Source organism: Sorex fumeus, unplaced genomic scaffold (assembly GCF_029834395.1).
Source record: "Sorex fumeus unplaced genomic scaffold, SorFum_2.1 ptg000233l, whole genome shotgun sequence".
Classification (NCBI taxonomy): domain Eukaryota; kingdom Metazoa; phylum Chordata; class Mammalia; order Eulipotyphla; family Soricidae; genus Sorex; species Sorex fumeus.
This window is the reverse complement of record NW_026606290.1, coordinates 1,569,165-1,589,080: the sequence shown is the minus strand read 5'-3', so window position 1 is coordinate 1,589,080 and position 19,916 is coordinate 1,569,165. Positions and strand designations below refer to the sequence as shown.

The window sequence follows — 19,916 nt, the reverse complement described above, 5'->3', positions numbered from 1 at the left end:
GCACCGCCAGGAGTAATTCCTGAGTGCAGAGCCAGGAGTCAACCCTGAGCATCACTGGGTGTGACCCAAAAAGAAAAAAAAAAGCAACGAAAAAATAACAAATGTGGGGGCAGGAAGGTTCTGGAAACCCACCATCTTTACATCTGACATCACCATATAACATTCAGAAATGGACCTGGTGGTTTTGCCCTGAGTTTAGTATTTGTGCGGAGGGTGGGAGATGGTCCCCAGCGGAGGGCCTGGCGGCTATTCCCAGCACTAGTGGCACGAGTCCTGCTTGGCTTAAGTCATTCTGGGGGTCACCAGAGTTATCCCCTGAATTGCTGGGGATTGAACTCAGCCTCCCAGGTGCCAGGCCAGTGCTCTAGTCTTTGGGCCATCTCCCAACCCTCACAGTTTGGATTTTATGGAAATAGAAATAAGGCTGGATAGTGCAGCAGGCAGGGTCTTGGCCTTGCACACAGCTGATCCGGGTTCAAGCCCTGGAACCACATAAGGTCCCTGGAGTTCCACCAGGGTGATCCCGGGCAAAGCACCAGGAGAAATCTCTGAGCATTGCTGGATACGGCCCCATAGCAAAATAAAATACTGTAGCACTGTCTTCCAGTTGTTAATCGATTTGCTCGAGCGAACCCAGTAACGTCTTCATTGTGAGACTTGTTGTTACCGTGTTTGGCATATTGAATACGTCACGGGTGGCTTGCCAGGCTTTGCCGTGCGGGTAAGATACTCTCGGTAGCTTGCCGGGCTCTCGAGAGGGGCGGAGGAATTGAACCTGGCTCGGCCGGGCTGGCTGCGTGCAAGGCAAATGCCCTACCCACTGTGCTATTGCTCCAGCCCAAAATAAAATACAAACAAACAAACAAAAGTCTGGTCCATAAACTGTGTTGAGAAAGGGGCGTAGGAGGGAGTAGAGGTCGTAAGCAGGGGGAGGGTGTTTGGTCGGTGCGCACAGTGCTCACGGGAACTGAGGCAAAGTCACTGTGTTAACCAGAGGAGGGCTGGCTACCAGCTCACCAGCCCTCCTGCTCATCCTGTCCAACGGCAGGCGGGGTGGATGGTCCCCAGGAAGGCCGAGTTACCCGGCTTTGGTTTACAGAGGCAGAAAGCGGCTTGTGTTCAATAAATAGCATTCTGTTTCTGTATCCAGGAAACACGGCCATCTGGGTCATGTGGTTTGGAGAGAGACAGAGAGAACTGTAGATTTCAGCCAAATGCTGGACTCATGGCGGGCATGGGTGGAAATACAGATTCTTTCCACGCGTCCCTCAGACTGATGAGAGATAATGATAATTAGGAGTCCACATCTTTCTTTTTGTTAGTGTTTGTTTTTGCTTTTTGTGTGTATGTATGTGTGTGTATGTGTGTGTTACACCCAGCGATGCTCAGGGCTGACGCCTGGCTCTGCACTCAGGAATTACTCCTGGCAGTGCTTAGGGGACCTTATGGGATGCCGGGGATGGAACCTGGGTCGGCCGCCTGCAAGGCAAACACCCTACCTGCTGTGCTATCACTCCAGCCCTGGGAGGGCACATCTTGGCTAGTTCCGAAAACTTCCCTTCTCTTCCTGGGGAAAGCCAGGTTAGCTCAGGAACTAGGCCGCAAACTGGGCTGGCCTTGCCACTGACCCCACATTCTCCCCGGGTTGACCTTAGAACCACAATAGTCACACAGACAAGGCTACTCACTGACCGTCCACTAGCAGGACACCCGCGTCCGTGGAGACCAGCAGGGCAGAGCCCCAGGGGTCGGCGCACACGGCCTCGTGGGGGAAGTCGCTGCAGAAGCATTGAGGTTCCCAAGGCTGCAAGGCAACGGGAAGTGAGTGCCCCCCGGGGGCGGCCCCCACCACGCCGGTGCCAGGCGGGCTGCCTGGTTGCCTGCTGTGTTCCCTGTCCCCCGTGTTGGATACTATCATTCTTATCTATTGTGATAGTCACAGTACCGCAGCTACCCACCAGGCTACCAGTTCTCCGCCCTTCTCTTTTCTTGGAAGGGCTACTTCCGGGGGTGCAGGGGGTCACCAGGGCTACTCCAGGAGGCCGAGTTGGGGGGGGGATCATATGGTGCTAGAAATGAAACCCAGGGCCAAGTGCATGCAAGGTGGGTGCTCTACCATGGAAACCACTTCTATGAACCCCCAGTTACCCTCCTTAAAAGAGGAAAAAAAATTCACCTTTTAAATATGGGTGCAATAGGAAAAGAGCGAACACCCCCACAACCTCTTTCTCTAGGGTAATAAAGTCCCTTGGGTGGATCGAAGCACAGGGCATATTTTCTAGGCAAACATGCTACCAGCTGGAAGCTGGAGCAACTGGGGCCGATTTCTGGAGAATTCACAGTAGTTCACAACAGCAGGACTGTTCGCGTTAATTTATATACAAGTCCGGACTTTGGCTGCTGGTTAGAAAACAACTCAGCCCGGGGCCACACAAGTGGCCAGGTCCTAACACTGTAGAGGCACTTGGGCCGGGTAGCGCTGAGCTCTGGCGAGGTGCGTCCACCCCCAGGGCCTGTCCTGGCCTGGGTGCTCCGTCGACATTGGAAGTATATATGCCCGAGAGTCTGGGTGGGGTGCCATGGCTGGGGGCAGGGCCAGGTTGGGTGCGGGTATCAGGTGTGGATGCCATGCGCATGCAGGAAGCCCCAGGGGCCGCAGTCAGTGTTGGCTCTCATGGGGTCTCCCCAGCTCCAGAAGGGGCGTCCCTGGAGGACGCCCCCGTCCACAGCCCTCCCTTCCACCACACATCCTAAGGACCCTCACGGAGGGCAGAGCCAGGGCAACTCTCGCCCACTCACCTCTCTTTTACAGACGCCAGAGGCGGCCAGGTTCGACGGTGCGTCCCCTCTGACGATGGACTTCAGCTTCAGGGCCTGAGAGAGGAGAGGCCTCACTAAAGGCTGTCAGCAGACGGCCCTCAGAAAGCAGCCGCGAGGACTGTCGTTCCCTTCTGTGACTCTGACGGGATGGGAGTGATCTCGGGCTGAAGGGTCAGCTTCCTCCCCTGCCTATTCTGGAAGGTGAGGACTGAAGCTCTGACTCTCCGCGCCCCCCAAGACGTGTGTTCGTGATGTTCCTAGTGGGGGATCCCCACCACAGAAATGCCCCCCAAGCAGGCTGTAAGTGGTGTGGACACCCAAGAGTGGGGCTGTCCAGGGAAGTTCTTCTTCCGGTCAGCAGTTTCCTCTCTCACAGGTTAGAGAACTACCCCCATGCCATGTCCCTGTGAGGTCACTAAAAGTCCCCTGTGGGGGCCTCACTGGCGTGAGGAAAATGGCAGGAGGCTCTGACAGGAAGGTCCACACTTGTCTGATGGGACACACGACTTTTTTGGTTTTGTTTAGGTTTTTGATGGGCCACAGTGGGGCTCAGGGGACCGTATGGGGTGCCGGGGATGAATCCAGGTTGGCCTTGCACAAGGCCAGCACCTTCATGCCGTCCCGATCAGGGATTCACATTTATTGCCCAAGAAAGGTCCCAGCATAGGGGCTGGAGCGATAGCACAGTGCATAAGGCATTTGCCTTGCAAGCGGCCAATATGGTCAACCCGAGTTCGATTCCTCCGCCCCTCTCGGAGAGCCCGGGAGTATCTCGCCCGCACGGCAAAGCCTGGCAAGCTACCTGCGACGTATTCGATATTCCAAACACAGTAACAACAAGTCTCATGATGGAGACGTTACTGGGCCCGCTCTAGCAAATCGAGGAATAACGGGAGGACCGTGACCGTGCAATAGCTGACCAGGGTTCAGTCCCTGGCATCCCATATGGTCCCCCGCCAGGAGTAATTTCTGAGTGCAGAGCCAGGAGTAACCCCTGAGCATCACTGGGTGTGACACAAAGAGCAGAAAAAAAGAAGAAAAAAAAAAGAAAGGTCCTGCGTAAACCCACCTGGCCCACTCTGACGAACTCTGCCTGGCGGGCCTCTTCTTTCTTCCGTGCTGACTTGGGGGACTCGGGCAGGACGTCGCTGAAGGACCGCCGGTTCAGCATGTTCTGGAGACAGAAGACAAGGGAGGGGTCCAGGCGCAGCTCTGCTTCATCTCTGCTGAGGGGAGGCCACCCTCGTCCCCTGGACAGACCCACGCCCAAAGGACGTCTGCGCATGTCCGCTCTCCTGGCACCGTGGAGGCACGGCTGTGAGGGGGTGCAGGGCTGGGAGCCCCGACTTTGACAGTCTGAGCTGCCCCCCCCGCCTCCTACTGCGACCCGGGTTCCTGATCTCACGGCTCTAGGTGGGCAATCTCAGAGGGACGCCCCCCGGGACCCTGAATTCTCTGTGAACCGGAGCCCCTGGAGTTGGGCACCGCTGTGGCCCTCCAGGTACTTTTCTGAGTCCCAGTGTCTCTGGGTGGTGGATATCTGTCACCTGGGTGTGTCAGGAGCATAACTCAAGGGGCTGCGGGCAGGGCACTTTGTACCCTCTCAGTCACTGCCAGCACTGCTCATCTGGACTAGATCGGGGAACTGGGCACACACATCTGACTGGTCTTAACTGGGCGATCGCTACTCTGTTCGATTGGGGGATGTGACTTACAAGGTCCCTTGCCTGCTGGTGCCGTGTCATGACTGGCCCATGATGCCCTTTGGGGGATGTGGGTTTAGAGCACTGAGCAGGGTGAACCTTGCTGGCTTCCGTGAGGTTGGGGAATGTCACTCCAGGCAGCGATGCGCTGGCTGAGGCCCAGGGATGTCCCTGGCAGAGAGGAGGGAGGTGCCCCCAGCAGGAGACGGACTTCGAGGATGCTGTGCTGGTCAGTGCTAAGGGGAGGTCACCCTCGTCCCCCGGACCCGCAAAGCCAACCCGCAAAGCTGCTTCTAGATGTGGGCGGCTGCAGACTGTGGGGCTTGGTTTCCGGGGGCATCTCTCCCGCTCTGAAGGGGCTTTCTCCGTACACCTGGGGGTGCTTCCTGTGCTGAGGCCACCTCTGGGGAGCTTACACAGACTTGGGGGCCTCCAGAGACCCCTGTGCACGTGGACTCCCTGAGCTGGCCGCTGGCCTCAGTGAGGGCCAACTGCAGCCTGGGAAGCACCGTGGCTGGGACCTGAGGACGCTTGTTTCAGTGCCTCAGGATGGGGTGAGCTGGCCCCGAGCCCCTCTGCCTGTCCACTGCTGTGGGGCCCGAGAAGCTGCACAGCCACCAAGGTCATTCACTCCACAAACGGCCTCTCCAGTGCTCCTGGGTCCCCTGACTGACTCTCAGGTCCTGACCTCACCCTCCTCCACAGACCGCGGCTGCAGGCCAGTCCCGTTCCTGCCCATGGACGGGCACCATCCCTCCTTTGCGTGGCAACAGGGAGGGGAAGGCGGCCCAGGGTGACCACAGGACGCGTGACAGCAAGAATCACGGTGACTCTGGCTGTCCTAACCTGCCCCCTGAGGAGGCCCGAGGCCCGGGACGGGACCCGGTTACCTTATGCAAGTCTGGCATCAGGTCCTGGTGCAAAGAGCGAATCAGCATGTCCAGTGTCCGCCGACGCTTCTGGGCAAAGGTTGGGGTTTCCAGAGTGGCTTTTTCACCATTAATTACTGAAACAAATCAAGTTACCAAGTGAACAACAAATGCTAACAGACCTCTGGGTGGAGACCTCAGGAAATGTTCCCCACCCCCAACTCTGGCATCCCTATTGGCTCCCGTCCCTCATGGAAGGAAGTTCAAAATTCTTCATTTCTCTGCGCAAGCTCATCCTACAGCCCAGGGGCACGTCTGTTCTTATCTTTCCTCTTGCACTGGAGCTTCCTGAGCTCAGGGCCTGTCTAATAACTTAAAGACTTTAATGGGCCCCGTCCATTATTCCACCCATTTATCTACCTATCCACTCAATCACCAATTCACTCACCTGTGCATACACACACCCATGCATTCACCCATCACCCACCAAACCATTCATCCATCTACTCATCTAGTCACCCACCATCCACCCTCCCATCCACCCATCCATCATCCATCCATCCACCCTCCCATTCATCCATCCACCCACCCATCCACCTTACCATTCATCCATCTACCACCCATCCATATACCCATCTACCCTTCCATTTATTCATCTATCCACCTATCCACCCATCCACCCTCCTATCCACCCATCCACCCATCCATCATCCATCCATCCACCCACCCTCCCATCCATCCATCCATCCACCCATCCATCCATCCATCCATTCATCCATCCATCCACCCTCCCATCAATCCACCCATCCTCCCATCCACCCATCCACCCACCCATCCATCCATCCACCCATCCATCCATCCACCCACCCATCCATCCATCCATCCATCCACCCATCCATCCATCCACCCTCCCATCCATCCACCCACCCTCCCATCCACCCAACCTCCCATCTATCCACACACCCATTTATTCATTACCATTCATCTCTTTGTACTCATCCATCCATCCGTCTGTCTGTCCATCCATCCATCCATCCACCCTTCTGTCAAACAAGGGGCCAAAACACCAGAATGCTATTCAATAAGATTAAAGATATGTGGATTTTGTTTTGGGGGGCGGGGGGAGCAGGGAAGGGAGACATACCTGGCTGTACTCAGGGCTTACTCCTGACTCTTTCTGTAGCTGGGGATCACTCCTGATGGGGCTCAGGGGACCACATGGGCGCTGAAGGGCTCGAGCCTGAGTCTGCCACATGCAAAGCAGTGCCACACCCGCTGCACTATCTCTCGGCTCGTGAGATTAAATCTATGACAACCTCCCTAGCACCTGAGTCTGTGAGCTCTGCCCTGTCCTTGAGAGGAAGAGATCACACCAGCTCACAGCAGTGGCCTGCAGTACTGACTGCTCCTAATGATGGTGCTTAGGGCCGGACCTACAGACTCCAGGTAGGTAGAGGACACACCAGTGAAGGCCTTTACTTTTCCAAGGGATGCTCTGGGAAGGGCGGGGCTCCTGTCAGGGCTAAGCCTTCGGGCATTACCAGTGGGACTAAACCAGAGAGTGCAAGCCAGCTGTCATTCACACCACACCCCCCACGTCCCCACAACCCTCCTTAGCCCTTAGGATGTCACCATACCCCCCTCTCTAACAAAAGCACCCTGAGCCAACAGAGACTCACAAGGGCCATACGGAATGAGGGGCAAAAAGGTAAATGCCAGGCCTCGGGAAACAGCCAGAGGGTGACACACTTCAAGGCCGGTGGGCAGGGTAGGGTAAGGGTAGGTGGGCTCACAGGAGAAGCCCCAGCCCACCACGGGGAAACAAGACAGCCTTCCTGAGAAGGAGCTGAACGGGAAGCGCCCGGGACTCCTGCAGTTCCGGAGGGGGATGACGATGGAGAAAAATAGCGGGAGCATTTCCGAAGCAGAAACTCACGTTTCACTAGCAAAAAGTCCCTGAATTCCTGGTGGTCTGTAAACACCGGCGGAGATGGCAAGGGCGGGCCGAAGAGGGGCACGCTCTCTTCAGAGAAGATTTTCAGCCTAGGTGGAGACAAGACAGCCATGACTGGGGCTGAAGCTACAGTGCAGTGGGTAGGGCATTTGCCTTGCACGCGGCCGACCCAGGTTCGATTCCCAGCAGCCCATAGGGTCCCCTGAGCACCACCAGGATAAATTCCTGAGTGCAGAGCCAGGAGTAACTCCTGTGCATCGCCAGGTGTGAAATCTCAAAAAAAAAAGAAAAAAGAAAAAAAAAAGATGGCTGTACTAGCCTTTCGTCCAAGGGCACCCAAGGTTGGCTCTGAATGGGGCGCAGCTGCCTCGGGGATGTGTTAGGGGGTTCATGTTCCCTCTGGGTTGCCAGAGCCTCGCCACCCTGCAGCCCCCGGAGGTGGAGGCCAGAGGCTCAGATTTCCTGGTCCCTCCATCATTGAGGCCACACTGCTAGGGGCAGGCATGCCAGGAATGCGGCCGGGGCCTCCACCAATCATCCATTCTAACCCCACCAAAGAAGCAACATCACATTCGCCCAACAGATTAGGCCCGAGGTCCTGGAAGGGAAATTCTTTTTTAGCAAAACCCTAAAATTATTACGTGACCTAGCCAGGATGGCCACCCATGGGCCTGGCTGAGTTTCTGCTCTTTGCAATCTTTTTACTGGCAGTTGTAGGAGGTTTGAGAATGGGGGTGGGGGGGAAACATGAGCAAGGATGAAAGGGGAGACCCACCTGATCACATCTATCCCCCTTGTGAAGAAGAACAATACAATTCCAAACTAATCCCCAAACCTCATGTCCATTGCTCAGTGCAACATCAGGGACACACTTTCACCCCAAGAGTTGGTGGTTGCTCCTGGTTCTGCACTCAGGAATTACCTCTGGCATTCCTTGGGGGACCCTAAGGGATGCTGGGGATTGAACCTGGGTTGCCCACGTGCAAGGCAAACACCCTCCCCGCTGGACTATCGCTCCGGTCCCAAGAGTTGGTGGTCTTTAAGAAAGTTCTAGAAGGGGAGGACATGCCAAAGTCTTAATAACATAGGTGCCAAATGCAAAAGGAAACAAGCAATGGAGGGGAAATTACCTACCTGTAATTGTCATTTTGCTGATCATACCTCACTAAGGCAAAAATATCTGTGGTGACGGTCAAGGAAAGTGACCCACGACCAGCTGCTCACAGCTGGCAACCTGGGCACTTACAGAGCCAAGGAGCTCAGAGCAACGAGGAGCGACTGTCTGGCTGGGAAATGCAAACCAGACCCCAACAGGAATGAGTCAGATTCCATCTCACCCATTTTGAAAAGAAAAACAATGAAATGAGGGGCTGGAGTGATAGCACAATGGGTAAGGCGTTTGTCTTGCACGCAGTCGATCGGGGTTCGATTTCCAGCATCCCATATGGTCCCCCAAGCATGGCCAGGAGTAATTCCTGAGTGAAGAGCTGTAACCCCTATGCATCGCCAGGTGTGACCCCAAAACCAAAAAACAAAACAAAACAAAACAAAACAAAAAAATGAAATGATTCTTCTGTATGCCTTCCTTCTCTCTTCGTCTAGTTGGGACAGAGCAAACCCACACCACCCAAGCCAGCTGGGGGCTCTCTCTGACAAGAACCTGCTCTGCCTGCTGCCAGGCTGATGAGTTTGAGTCTGCTACCCGCATCCAGCTTGGTTTCTTAGCTAACGCAACATCAGTGTCCCCAAAGGGGTCCTTTCTAGAGTCTGTGTAGAAAAACTGGCACTTGAATGCTCATGTCCCTTCCCAGAAGTAAAGGGGCCGTGCCCCAAATCTGAAACTTATGACTATAAGAAACCCTCAGAGTTGGCCAGAGATAGCACAGCAGGTCGGGCACCTGCCTTGCACACGGCTGACCTGGGTTTGATCTGCGGCACCCCATAGAGTCCCTTGAGCACTGCCGGGAGTGGTTCCTGAGTGCAGAACCAGGAGTCACCCCTAAGCATCACCAGATGTAGCCCCAAACGAAAACAAAGAACAAAAAAAAAAAAGAAATTCTCAGAATCACAATGACTTCTCAATCACTGGGGGGAAACAAAACGAAGCCCCCCCCCCCCCCCCGCCCTTCCCGTCTGCATCCTGCCTGTCCTACAAGAGCGAGGCAGGAACACATTTGTGGAGTATGAAATAACATAATATGAGACTGACCCCCAAGGACAGTAGACACAAGGGCCAGGAATACTGCCCATAGTTGGCAGCCTGTCTTATGAGCTGGGGGAGAAGGTGAAGGCAGCTGGGATAGAGAAGGGATCACTAAGACAAAGAGGGCTGGAGGGATCTTTTTTTTTTTTTCTTTTTGGGTCACACCTGGCGATGCACAGGGGTTACTCCTGGCTCATGCACTCAGGAATTACTCCTGGCGGTGCTCGGGGGACCATATGGGATGCTGGGAATTGAACCCAGGTCGGCTGCGTGCAAGGCCAATGCCCTACCTGCTGTGCTACTGCTCCAGCCCCTTGTTTGTTTTTGTTTTGTTTTGTTTTGTTTTGGAGGGATCGTTCGGGATGGGAGATGTGTGCTGAAAGTAGATAAAGGACCAAATGTGACAACCTCTCAGTATCTGTGTTGCAAACCATAATGCTCTTAAGTAGAGAGAGAGTAATGGGGAAAATTTTCTGCCATGGAGGCAGGGGGAGGGTTGGAAAGGGGAGGTATACTGGGGACACTGGTGGTGGAGAATGTGCACTGGTGGAGGAATGGGTGTTTGATCACTGTATGATTGAAACTCAAACATGAAAGCTTATAACTGTATCTCATGGTGATTCAATTAAAAAAAAAATGGAGGCAGAAAGGGCAGACAGGAGTCCTACCTCCCAGGGAATGAAGCAAGGCATTCTTGAGCAAAACCATCATCATGCAAGTATAGGCCCACGCCCCCTCTCATCCCTGCCTTTCATTCATCTCTTACAGCTGGGAGGGTTCCCTTCCTCCAGGAGCCCTCTAAGGAATGGGAAGGTATTTCACAACTCGTCGAGTATCCACACACAAGTCCAACAAGGAAGAGGGGAGGAAAAAAAGAACAACAGTAGGGGTCATGGGGAGGGATCTAGGAACCCGGACTGTAAACCAAGCCCATGACAAACTGTGGGTCCTTGGAGGGTCCTTTTAGATCGGACGGCGGCTGGGGGCAGGGTGGGGGTGGGGTGAGTGAGGGTGGACTAAGCCGGGGCAGGGTCCCCACGGGCCCAGGATACGTGTGAAGTGGGAGCGGATCATGGAAGGCTTGAAGGCGGGGGAAGGCTCCGGCCCCTCCTGGAACACGATGGTCACGATGTCGTTCCCAATGTGGCGCTTCCTTTCCACCTGCATGAAAGCACAGAGCTCGTCTCCAAGAAGGTCCCTCCCAGCTGGCAAGTCACAGCGTGAGAGCCCACCACCCAATGCCCCTGCACCGGGAAGCGGGGGTCCCTCCTCTCCCAGACTGGTCTCAGTGACCTACCCCCCACCCCACCCTGCACAGACGCCTCCTCCCCTCCTGTCGCCCCTCACGGTCCTGGCCACTCCACCCTCACTCCATCTCCTGGCCAGGAGGACGTCCCTCAAGCAAGGGGACAAGGATTATTGCATCAAACCCCCCTGGGTGGGGCTCAAACAAGTACCAGCAGGGACCCTTGGCTTTCTTTTCTGGCTTATGGGCTCCGCCCTACGGTGCTCAGGGCTGACCCTGGTCTCTGCACTTGAGGATCACTCCTGGCAGGGCTCGAGGGACCATACAGGGTGCCAGGGATGTGAACTAGGTTGGCCGCATGCAAGGCAAGAGCATCACCTGCAGTGTTCTCCCTAGGCTCGAACAGGTACACTTCGGCCAATATTTTATTTTGGCTTTTGGGCCAGGGAGGTGCTCCTGTCTCTTGCACCTTGGGCTGACCCACTTCCTGTGCCCTCTCCCCGGGCCGGCACATCCCGCAGCTGCCCTTCCCCAGAGTTCGGCTTCAAGAGCCAGAACAAGCTTCAAACCAGTGATTTCTGCTGCCTGCGAGACAGCCACAGGCTCCCCTCGCCGCCGTGTCCCCAGACCACCCTCTGTCCTCATGCAGCCCCACGCTGGAGCCCATGACGAGTTCTGGGCCCTTTCAGGCTGCGGGGTCTTCCTGAAATAAGAAGTTTGGGTGCTCGGGGCTGGAGTCATAGTACAGTGGGGAGGGGGTTTGCCTTGCATGCGGCTGGCCCGGGTTCAATTCCCAGCATCCCATATGGTCCCCTGAGCACCATCAGGAGTAATTCCAGAGTCAGGAGGAACCCCTGAGCACCACCAGGTGTGACCCAAAAAGTAAAAAAAATAACAAACACTTAGGTGCTCAAAAAAAGCCTTGGAGCTTCTCTCACAGGGTGTCTTCAGTGTCATGTGCTTCCTGTGTGCCTGGAACTCCGCACAGGAGTGGTCAGGGACGTGGAAGGGATCAGGGCGGTGATCCCGGGCCCAGGAGGCCTCTCTGCTGCCACCCCAGAGCTGCTTGTCCTGGAGGCAGTGGTTCTCCAGCTGCTCCCCAGAAGGCAGATCCCACACAGATGCTCCCACGGGGACCGGAAGACTCTCGGTCCCCCACAGCCCCAGTGTCTGAGCTCCTGCCTTCGGGCCCAGGCAGTGTCGTTCTGACAAGACACGAGACACTCACGAGGCTCGACCAAGGAAAGGGCACAGCTAGGGGTGCAGTCTCGGGGAGTCTGGTCCCCACTCGCACCTGCGCCGACCCACACACACGTGCACACGGGCCCGGGGCCACCTTCCTCTCTCAGGGGACACCAACATGCAGACGGCTCCTCCCCAGCCTGGCTGAGAGTTCATGCACAGACGGCCCCACTGCGCCTGAGCGGGCACGCAGGTCTAGCGTGCTGCAACCTCTCGGACCTGCCCACTGTCTCCACGTTCAGACCCCCGTCTCAGGACTCGCTGGGTCCCCCAGGGCGGGGGAGGGGGCACACGTACCTGCTGTTTGTTCTCTTTGGAGTATGGCAACATGGTGGAGACGTGGAACATGATCTCGTGGCCCTGGAACACGGTGTAAACTGAGTGGGTCCCTGTGGTGGCATCTGGAGAACGAGAGACGCATCGTGGGCGGGGACCGGGCGGGCCAGGTAGGGGCTTGCACCGCGCACTGCTGGAAGACTGTTCTGGAACATCCATCCGAGGGGGATCATGCTCCAACTGAGGGGGGCCGGGCGCAGGGAGAGGCGTCGCCCACCTGTCCTGGCAAACTATGTGGCCAACTCACGCCCTTCCTCGGAGAGGAGGAGGCGACAGGAAGTTTGGACAAAAACCAAAGAGAACATGCCATTCTTTGTCTTCTAGCGGCTGCCGGTCACACAGGATAGACTTTACATGCAGAAGACTTGCCCGAACATCAACAGAAGCATTGCACTTAGCACTGTCCTCCCATTGCTCATCGATTTGCTTGAGCGGGCCCAGTAACGTCTCCATCGTGAGACTTGTTACTGTGTTTGGCATATCGAATATGTCACGGGGAGCTTGCCAGGCTCTGCCGTGCGGGCGAGATACTCTCGGTAGCTTGCCGGGCTATCCAAGAGGGGTGGAGGAATTGAACCCGGGTTGGCCGGGCTGGCTGCATGGACCCGCAAAACTCTCTTGGAAACGAGGCAGACAGGATCCCAGTTCTCGTCAGCATTTTTTTGGTCACACCCTGGCGATGATCACAGGCTACCCCTAAGAACCAGGAATTACTCCTGCTAGTGCTCGTGGGACCATATGGGATGCGGGAGATCCAACCCGGGTCGAGGGTTGGCGAGTGGGCACTCTGACCCAGATCTCACGGCCCTCTTCTCTTTGTGCCTCCAGACCAGCCCTCCCCTCCCCACTCCACCCCCCTGGGGGGCGAGACTTACTTTTGGTGTCCAGACCGCCGCGGTAGCCTGTCCAGCCCTTTAGAGTGATCGTGTCACCCAGGAGATGTAAGAACTTTTGGAAAGCGTCGCTTCCGATTTCTGTAGGAAGAATCGAGGGATGAACGTGGGGGTGGGGGCAGGGGCGCCAACCCTGCCTGCCGGGGTGAGTTCAGGGTGCTTTGCGGAGGGCCCTTGGGGGGAGCCATGCCTTGTCTGTGTCAGGCCCCTGGCAGGGGAATCCCGAGACAGGCAAAATTACTGTCAGAAGCTCTGGCTCTGCGCCCTGGCCAGAGCTGCAGGCCAGGGCACCTTATGCAAAATGCAAACACCATTCCTGCTCCTTAGTAAAGAACAGGTCTTCCTGGGAAAAGATTCTCCGGGTCACACAGCGTGCAGAGGAGCTTGCCCACTGCAGGGCCTGAGGCCCAAGCCCCAGACACTTTCCCCACTGCCCCACTGGACAACACCTCTGGCTGCCAAGTGGCTGGGACGGTCACCATCACTGAGTGAAGCCGGGTGACAGTGGCCCTGCTGACACGCACCCTAACTTCCCCTAGATTTCACAGGAAGACCAGCCTTTTTTTTTTTTTTTTTTGCTTATTGGGTCACACCCGGTGATGCACAGGGGTTACTCCTGGCTCATGAACACTCAGGAGTTACTCCCTGATGGTGCTCAGGGGACCCTATGGGATGCCGGGAATCGAACCTGGATAGGCCGTGTGCTATCTCTCAAGCCCTCCAGCCGTTTCTTTGGACCAAAGCCCCTCCCCACCTCGGGGCAGTTCCGCATGGCTTGCTGGAGGGCGGGAGGGGTTTGGATCCTGCAGAGGTGAGGTCTGGGGGGTGGCGGGCCCCCACACTCACCATTGCTGAACATCTCATCATCGGTGAGCTGCCCGTCTTTGGCAAAAAGCACCCCAAACTTGAAATTCACGGAGCCCTGCCAGTAAGACAAGAGCGAGTGTTAGACTCACTCTCACCCGCGGCAAATGCAGTTTTGTGATTCGCTGCAGGTTAACCGGGCAGAGTGGCAGTGGCAGAGGGACTGTTTGGGGAGTTGTTTCTTCCCCTTGGTCCCAGTATCAGCAGTGACCATCCCTCCAGGATTTCCGGGCTTACCCAACACACACCAAAACGGGCTTCGACACTCGTACCAGTGGGAGTTCATTCTGATTTCAAGACTAACGGTGCTGCAGGCCACCGTGGACTGACTGGAAGGTCACAGCAAAATCCTGCTCCTAATAAATGGCCTTGGGCACTCGAGGGGACTGACACCAGCTCACAGCAGCTCTAGCCCCGCAGGCAGAGAAAAGCACCGAGCTCAGAGCCTAAGGCAATGTGCCCTCAGCTCACTTTCTGGAACAGTGGCTCAGTATCAGCAGTGAAAGCTGCGAGCAATTTGTTCTAAGAACTCATTTGCCTCAATTTCTAAAGACTTTTAATCCCAAGGAGTCACCTGCCAGACATGGGGAGCAAGAACAATCAAGAAGGACCTCACTGAAGTGCTCTGTCTGCCAGTCCTCTGGGTTGACGGGACACGGCGTTAAGGCAAAACCCCAAATGCCAGACTCCGGGGTCTAACTGGGAGATGGGGAATGGGGGGGGGCACGTGACCATGGCTCAACTTGACAGGTCTCGTTTTGTTGTGTTTTCTTTTTGTTGTTTTGTTTCTTGGATCACACCTGGCAATGCTCAGGGGTTACTCCTGGCTCTGCACTCAGGAATCACTCCTGGCAGTGCACAGGGGACCAATATGGGATGCCGGGAATCGAACCTGGGTTGGCCGCGTGCAAGGCAAACACCCTCCCCTCTGTGCTATTGCTCCAGTTCCGTGTTTTATTTTCTTAAGCGAGAGGGCTTATAAGCCTTCACTATATTATTATTCTCTATGCTTTTATTGGGGGGGGGGGGGAGGGACATGCCCAAAGTAATTCGTAACAGAATAATCTTGAGGACGGTAGAGAATCACACTTGCCAAGACTGATCCAACACCAGCTGGGGATTCTTCAGGAAGCAGAAGGTAAAGAGGGAGCACAGGTCTTGGCTGCTGGGTCGGAGGTCAGAGGTCAAGGAAGAAAGTCAAGCAGCAGGAGCGCTGGATCTGGGAGGACTCGGCTCCAGATGCAGGGGTCTTGGCAGTGTTTCCCAAAGTGGATGAAACCATCCCCCAAAGGGGACACTGGCCCCCTCCAGGGGAGTGGTGTGTAAAGAGAGTTCCAGGGAGTAGTAATTGATCTTTTTTTCTGAAAATGGGGTGGGAAGTCAGATATGTTTGGGAGCCTCAGAATTTTGTTTTCCTTTTGTTTTGGAGTCACAATGGGCAGTGCTCGGGGCTCACTCCTGGCTCTTTGCTCAGGTGCTCAGAGGACCCTATGTGATGCTGGGGTTCAAACTGGATTTGGGAAGGGGGGTAGGCAGCCAAAAGCCCCCAGAAGCCAATAGTCACCACACTCACGGCTGATCTCCACAGGCTCAAGTCAAGACCTACGGGCACGGGAATGAATCTGCTGAAAACCCCAGGCATGTGGCTTTTGTGACCTCCCACCAGGCTTCTCCAGGAGTCAGGAATGGGCGACCTCCACCCATATCCCAGTCTTCCCGGAGCCTGGCGGCCACACCCACAAACCACCTCCGTTGCCGTTTGAACTCATTAACGGCCATGACCCAGAGACTGACAAATACCTCTCACAAGAGAGCCACAAGTTGTATTACCCTGGTCCAGAATCTCAGAATCCCTGGCGTGCGCAGCCGCAAAAGCTGTCGTGCGAGTTTTTATACTCCACTTCACATGACAGTCTTGGGGGGTGGGGTGGGTAAGTAAAGGTGGCAGGAAAGTATTATGGTGGGGCTGGTGTTGGAATACTGGACATGGTAAATTACTGTGAACTACTTCATTAAAATAAAATCAAACCGGGGGAAAAAAAAAAAGAACTGGTGTTGACCTGTGTAAGTCAGTGCCTTACTCATTGTGGTATCTCTCTGGTCCCACTAAACACTTTATTTTTTGGTTTGGGGCTACACTGGGTATGTTTTGGAATAATACCCGGTGGTACTTAGGACTTACTCCTGGCTTTGCACCAGGGTCACACCTGGCAGGGCTCAGGGGACCCGATGGGGTGCAAGGGATTGAACCTGGATCGTCTGCGTGCAAGGCAAGTGCCCTACCTACTGCATCTCTCCGGTTCCTGGGGGAGATATTGTTTTTGTTTTTTGGGGGCCATGCCCGGCGATGTTCAGGGGTTACTCCTGGCTCTGCACTTAGGAATCACTCCTGGCAGGTTCAAGGGACCATACGAGATGCCGGGGATCGAACCTGGGTTGGCGGCATGCAAGACCCATGGTACTATCGCTCCATCCCTGGGGGAGATACTTCAAAGCATCATCAACAGGAATGGTGGGTGATCTAATAGTGCCGCAACAGCTTTTTCCAGGTTGGACCTGAACAGCAGAATGGCACAGCCGTTCACCGAGAGGCGCGGTGGCAAAAAATAAAAAAAGTATTTACTCAGGAGCCTGGGGGTGTTAGTTTGGAAAGCTCCTTACTTCGGTTATAACTCAGACAGTCCCCCCCCCCCTTTTTTTTTTCTTTTTGGGTCACACCCGGCTATGCTCAGGGGTCACTCCTGGCTCTGCACTCAGAAATTACTCCTGGCAGTGCTCAGGGGACCATATGGAATGCTGGGAATCAAACTCGGGTCGGTCGCGTGCAAGGCAAATGCCCTACCTGCTATGCTATCACTCCAGCCCCAAAGTCCCAGTTTTTTAAAGGCAGGCAGTGGGGACTCGAAACACCAGAAAAATGCATGTGTTTTCCGACTGATGTTCTGTAGAGGGAGGGCGACTGTCCTATTGCAACCCCCTTTCTCTAAATGAATGAGAAGCAAACGCTCTTGCTGGCTCTGATCCCGAGGGGAGAACTGGCATTTGTTCAAACAGATTTAAGGAACCTGATTATTTTTCTACCTTCACCGTTAGCTGCTTACAAAACGAATATCCACTGTGGGAATGAAACCCAGACACCACAGCAGAAGTTACCAGAGGCAGAGACAGACTTTGTGCCCAGCGGGCAGGTCTGAGCACAGGAGATGCCCGCGGGCAGAGCAGGGCAGCACCCCAGTACTCTCCAAAACACTTACCTCTTGCTCCTCCAGAACCAGCAAGTCCTGTCAAACAAAGGGAACATGTTAAGGCCAGGTTTCACCGGGGCGGAGATGACCATGTTACCTGGACTCTGAAAAGCCAAGCTTCATTTTACTAATGTGGACACCAGTTTGTTTGTTTATTTATTTTTTGGGGGGGGTGGTAGTGGTGGTGGTGGTGGTGGTGGTGGAGGAGGATTCCCTGGAAGTGCTTAAAAAAATCCTAGTTCTAGAGGCTTGTGGAAAGAATCTGGTGACTTTGGAGAGTCCTGTGGGGCGCATTTGGCTCAAGCAGGAAAAGGATTACAAATGATGAAATGGTACAAAGGGAAAAATAAAGTTCAGCTGGAGACTGTGTGCAAACAATTCGAATGCACTTTAAAGTCTGCTATGGAGAATTACCTTAGAGCACAGTCTGGCCTGAGCTTGCTTAAAATCCAGACACAAACACACACACACACACAGACACACACACTCACTTTCTCTTCCTTTGTTTCCTTCTGAAACTGAGGCAGGGTACACATGACATTTAAACATTATATTAAAAGCGAAATTTATGGGAGTGCTAAGAGGGAAGTTAAGCTGGAAGTCATCTGCTTCACCTCAGGGCAAGCAGGCGAACCCCCTCGTGAGGGACAGGCTCCCTCAAAGCACCACCCTGCTCGAGGCGCCTTGGGGAGCCCTCCTTGGCACGCCTAGCTCTGCGCATCCACGTTGACACAGAACCGACGCATCAGTGGTGAGGACTGAGGGTTGATGTTTCAAAGTTAAACGGACTTCAACTGTGAGACAGAAGTTGGTCTCACATTTTCCTAAGAAACCTTTACCTCGATTATGACCCTAATTTTTTTTTTTATCCTGTGTTCCCTTTGGGGGTCTATCCCAAGTGGTGCTCTTGGGGGCTGGAGCCCATCTCTACAATCCTTTGGCTAACCAGACTGTGGTGTCCTAGGTTCTGCGCTGCTGCGGACCACCAGGGCCATGCTGGCGCTGCTCAGGGGTCTCTAGGGCCACACCCAGCAATGCTCGGGGGACCGTATGGTGTGGGAACGGGACGCATGCAAGGACTTTCTCTTGGGCCCTACACTGGGAAGAAACTGGATCCCCAAGGATGCCCACCTTTGGTGGCCAAGAGACACATTAAGATCTTATCACTTAAGGGGGAAAAAGCCAAACCTTTCATTGTCACAATTCTACACCACACATACACGGGCTGGCTTCCTGGCCTTCAGGATGCTTGTAGTGTCCGTTCTTCAGGCCCCCGGATCCAGGATCAGAAGTTCAGTGGTTCTCAGCATCCCTGAGAACTTCCCACATCCCCTGATTCCAGCCTCTGCCTCGGACAAGCAGGGAGTTGGGGGGAGGGTTTGCCACGCTCCATAGCAACTCGGTGGTGACTCTGGTCCAGCTCTCTGGCTGCCAAGCACGGGTGTTTGTGGGGGGCACTCAGCACAGACACCCACACCTCTCAAGTTCCAAAGCACAAAGGCTCTGTTACCTTTTGTATCTCGGGATGAAAGATTTCCCGGGGGCCTTTCTCAAATTTGTCCAGATTCATGGCGCTGAAACAGAAGGGACAGACAGTCATGTGGGTGGAAACATGCAGCGGCAAGAGCAAGTCTTGGAGCCCAGCGAAGCCAAACATTTGCTTCAGGAAAAAGCGGTGGAGCCACGGGGCTGGAGCGATAGCACAGCGGGTACAGCGTTTGCCCTGCATGCAGCCGATCCGGGTTCGATCCCCGGCATCCCATATGGTCCCCAGAGCACTGCCAGGAGTGATTCCTGAGTGCAGAGCCGGGAGGAATCCCTAAGCATCGCCGGGTGTGACCCAAAAAGCGCCCCCCCCCCCCGCAAAAAAAAAAAAAAGAAAGAAAGAAAAGCCACTGCAGAGCCTGGTCCCCAGAGGACTCACCCACGAGAGCAGGGCATGGGTGAGCCACCTGGAGACGCTCATCACAGCCCATTTTACTTTTACTATTGAAAATTCCCTGAGGCCCAGAGCGACGGTACAGTAGGGAGGGTGCTGGCCTTGCCCTGCCTACCCAGGTTTAATCCCCTGCATCCCACAGGGTCCCCAGCACCACCAGAAGGAATTCCTGAGTGAAGAGCCAGGAGTAATTCCTGAGGATTACTAAATTTGGCCCCAAAACAAACAATCAAACAAAAAAAAGAAAAGAACCTTCCCTGCCAGGTCCCACAGGAGAAGAAGGAGCCCCAGGAGGCCCTGACTCCCTCTCCCACACCGACTCTGATTCACTGAGAGAGCAACATCTCACCCAGCAACTGATCCACCACAAACTGATGAGGACTTGACTTTCCCTTCTGCTTCTGGTAACTTCTCTGCTTCTCAGGGCAAAAGGCCGTCCTCAACAAGACTGCTGTTTCAGTTACTTTCATTTTTCATGTTCTAACTTTTCAAAACATTGGGTGTGTTTTCTGGGGGGAGGGTTTGGGTTATCCCCAGCAGGCTGAAGTTACTCCTGGCTCTGGGTTCAGGGGGCCATTTGGCATGGTGGGGGTGGGGTGGGG

At 54.9% G+C, this 19,916-nt stretch overlaps 1 protein-coding gene across 1 annotated transcript in view; it reads right to left on the bottom strand.

Annotated features, from left to right (window-relative positions):
* Nucleotides 1-19,916, bottom strand: part of GARNL3 (GTPase activating Rap/RanGAP domain like 3) — a 150,800-nt gene that overhangs the window by 22,482 nt on the left and 108,402 nt on the right. Inside the window, 12 exon segments of the mRNA XM_056108856.1 lie at nucleotides 1,693-1,804; nucleotides 2,800-2,874; nucleotides 3,890-3,994; nucleotides 5,414-5,529; nucleotides 7,329-7,435; nucleotides 8,481-8,526; nucleotides 10,602-10,710; nucleotides 12,335-12,438; nucleotides 13,249-13,347; nucleotides 14,113-14,188; nucleotides 17,385-17,411; nucleotides 18,886-18,949. Coding sequence (XP_055964831.1) covers nucleotides 1,693-1,804; nucleotides 2,800-2,874; nucleotides 3,890-3,994; nucleotides 5,414-5,529; nucleotides 7,329-7,435; nucleotides 8,481-8,526; nucleotides 10,602-10,710; nucleotides 12,335-12,438; nucleotides 13,249-13,347; nucleotides 14,113-14,188; nucleotides 17,385-17,411; nucleotides 18,886-18,949 — 1,040 coding nt within the window.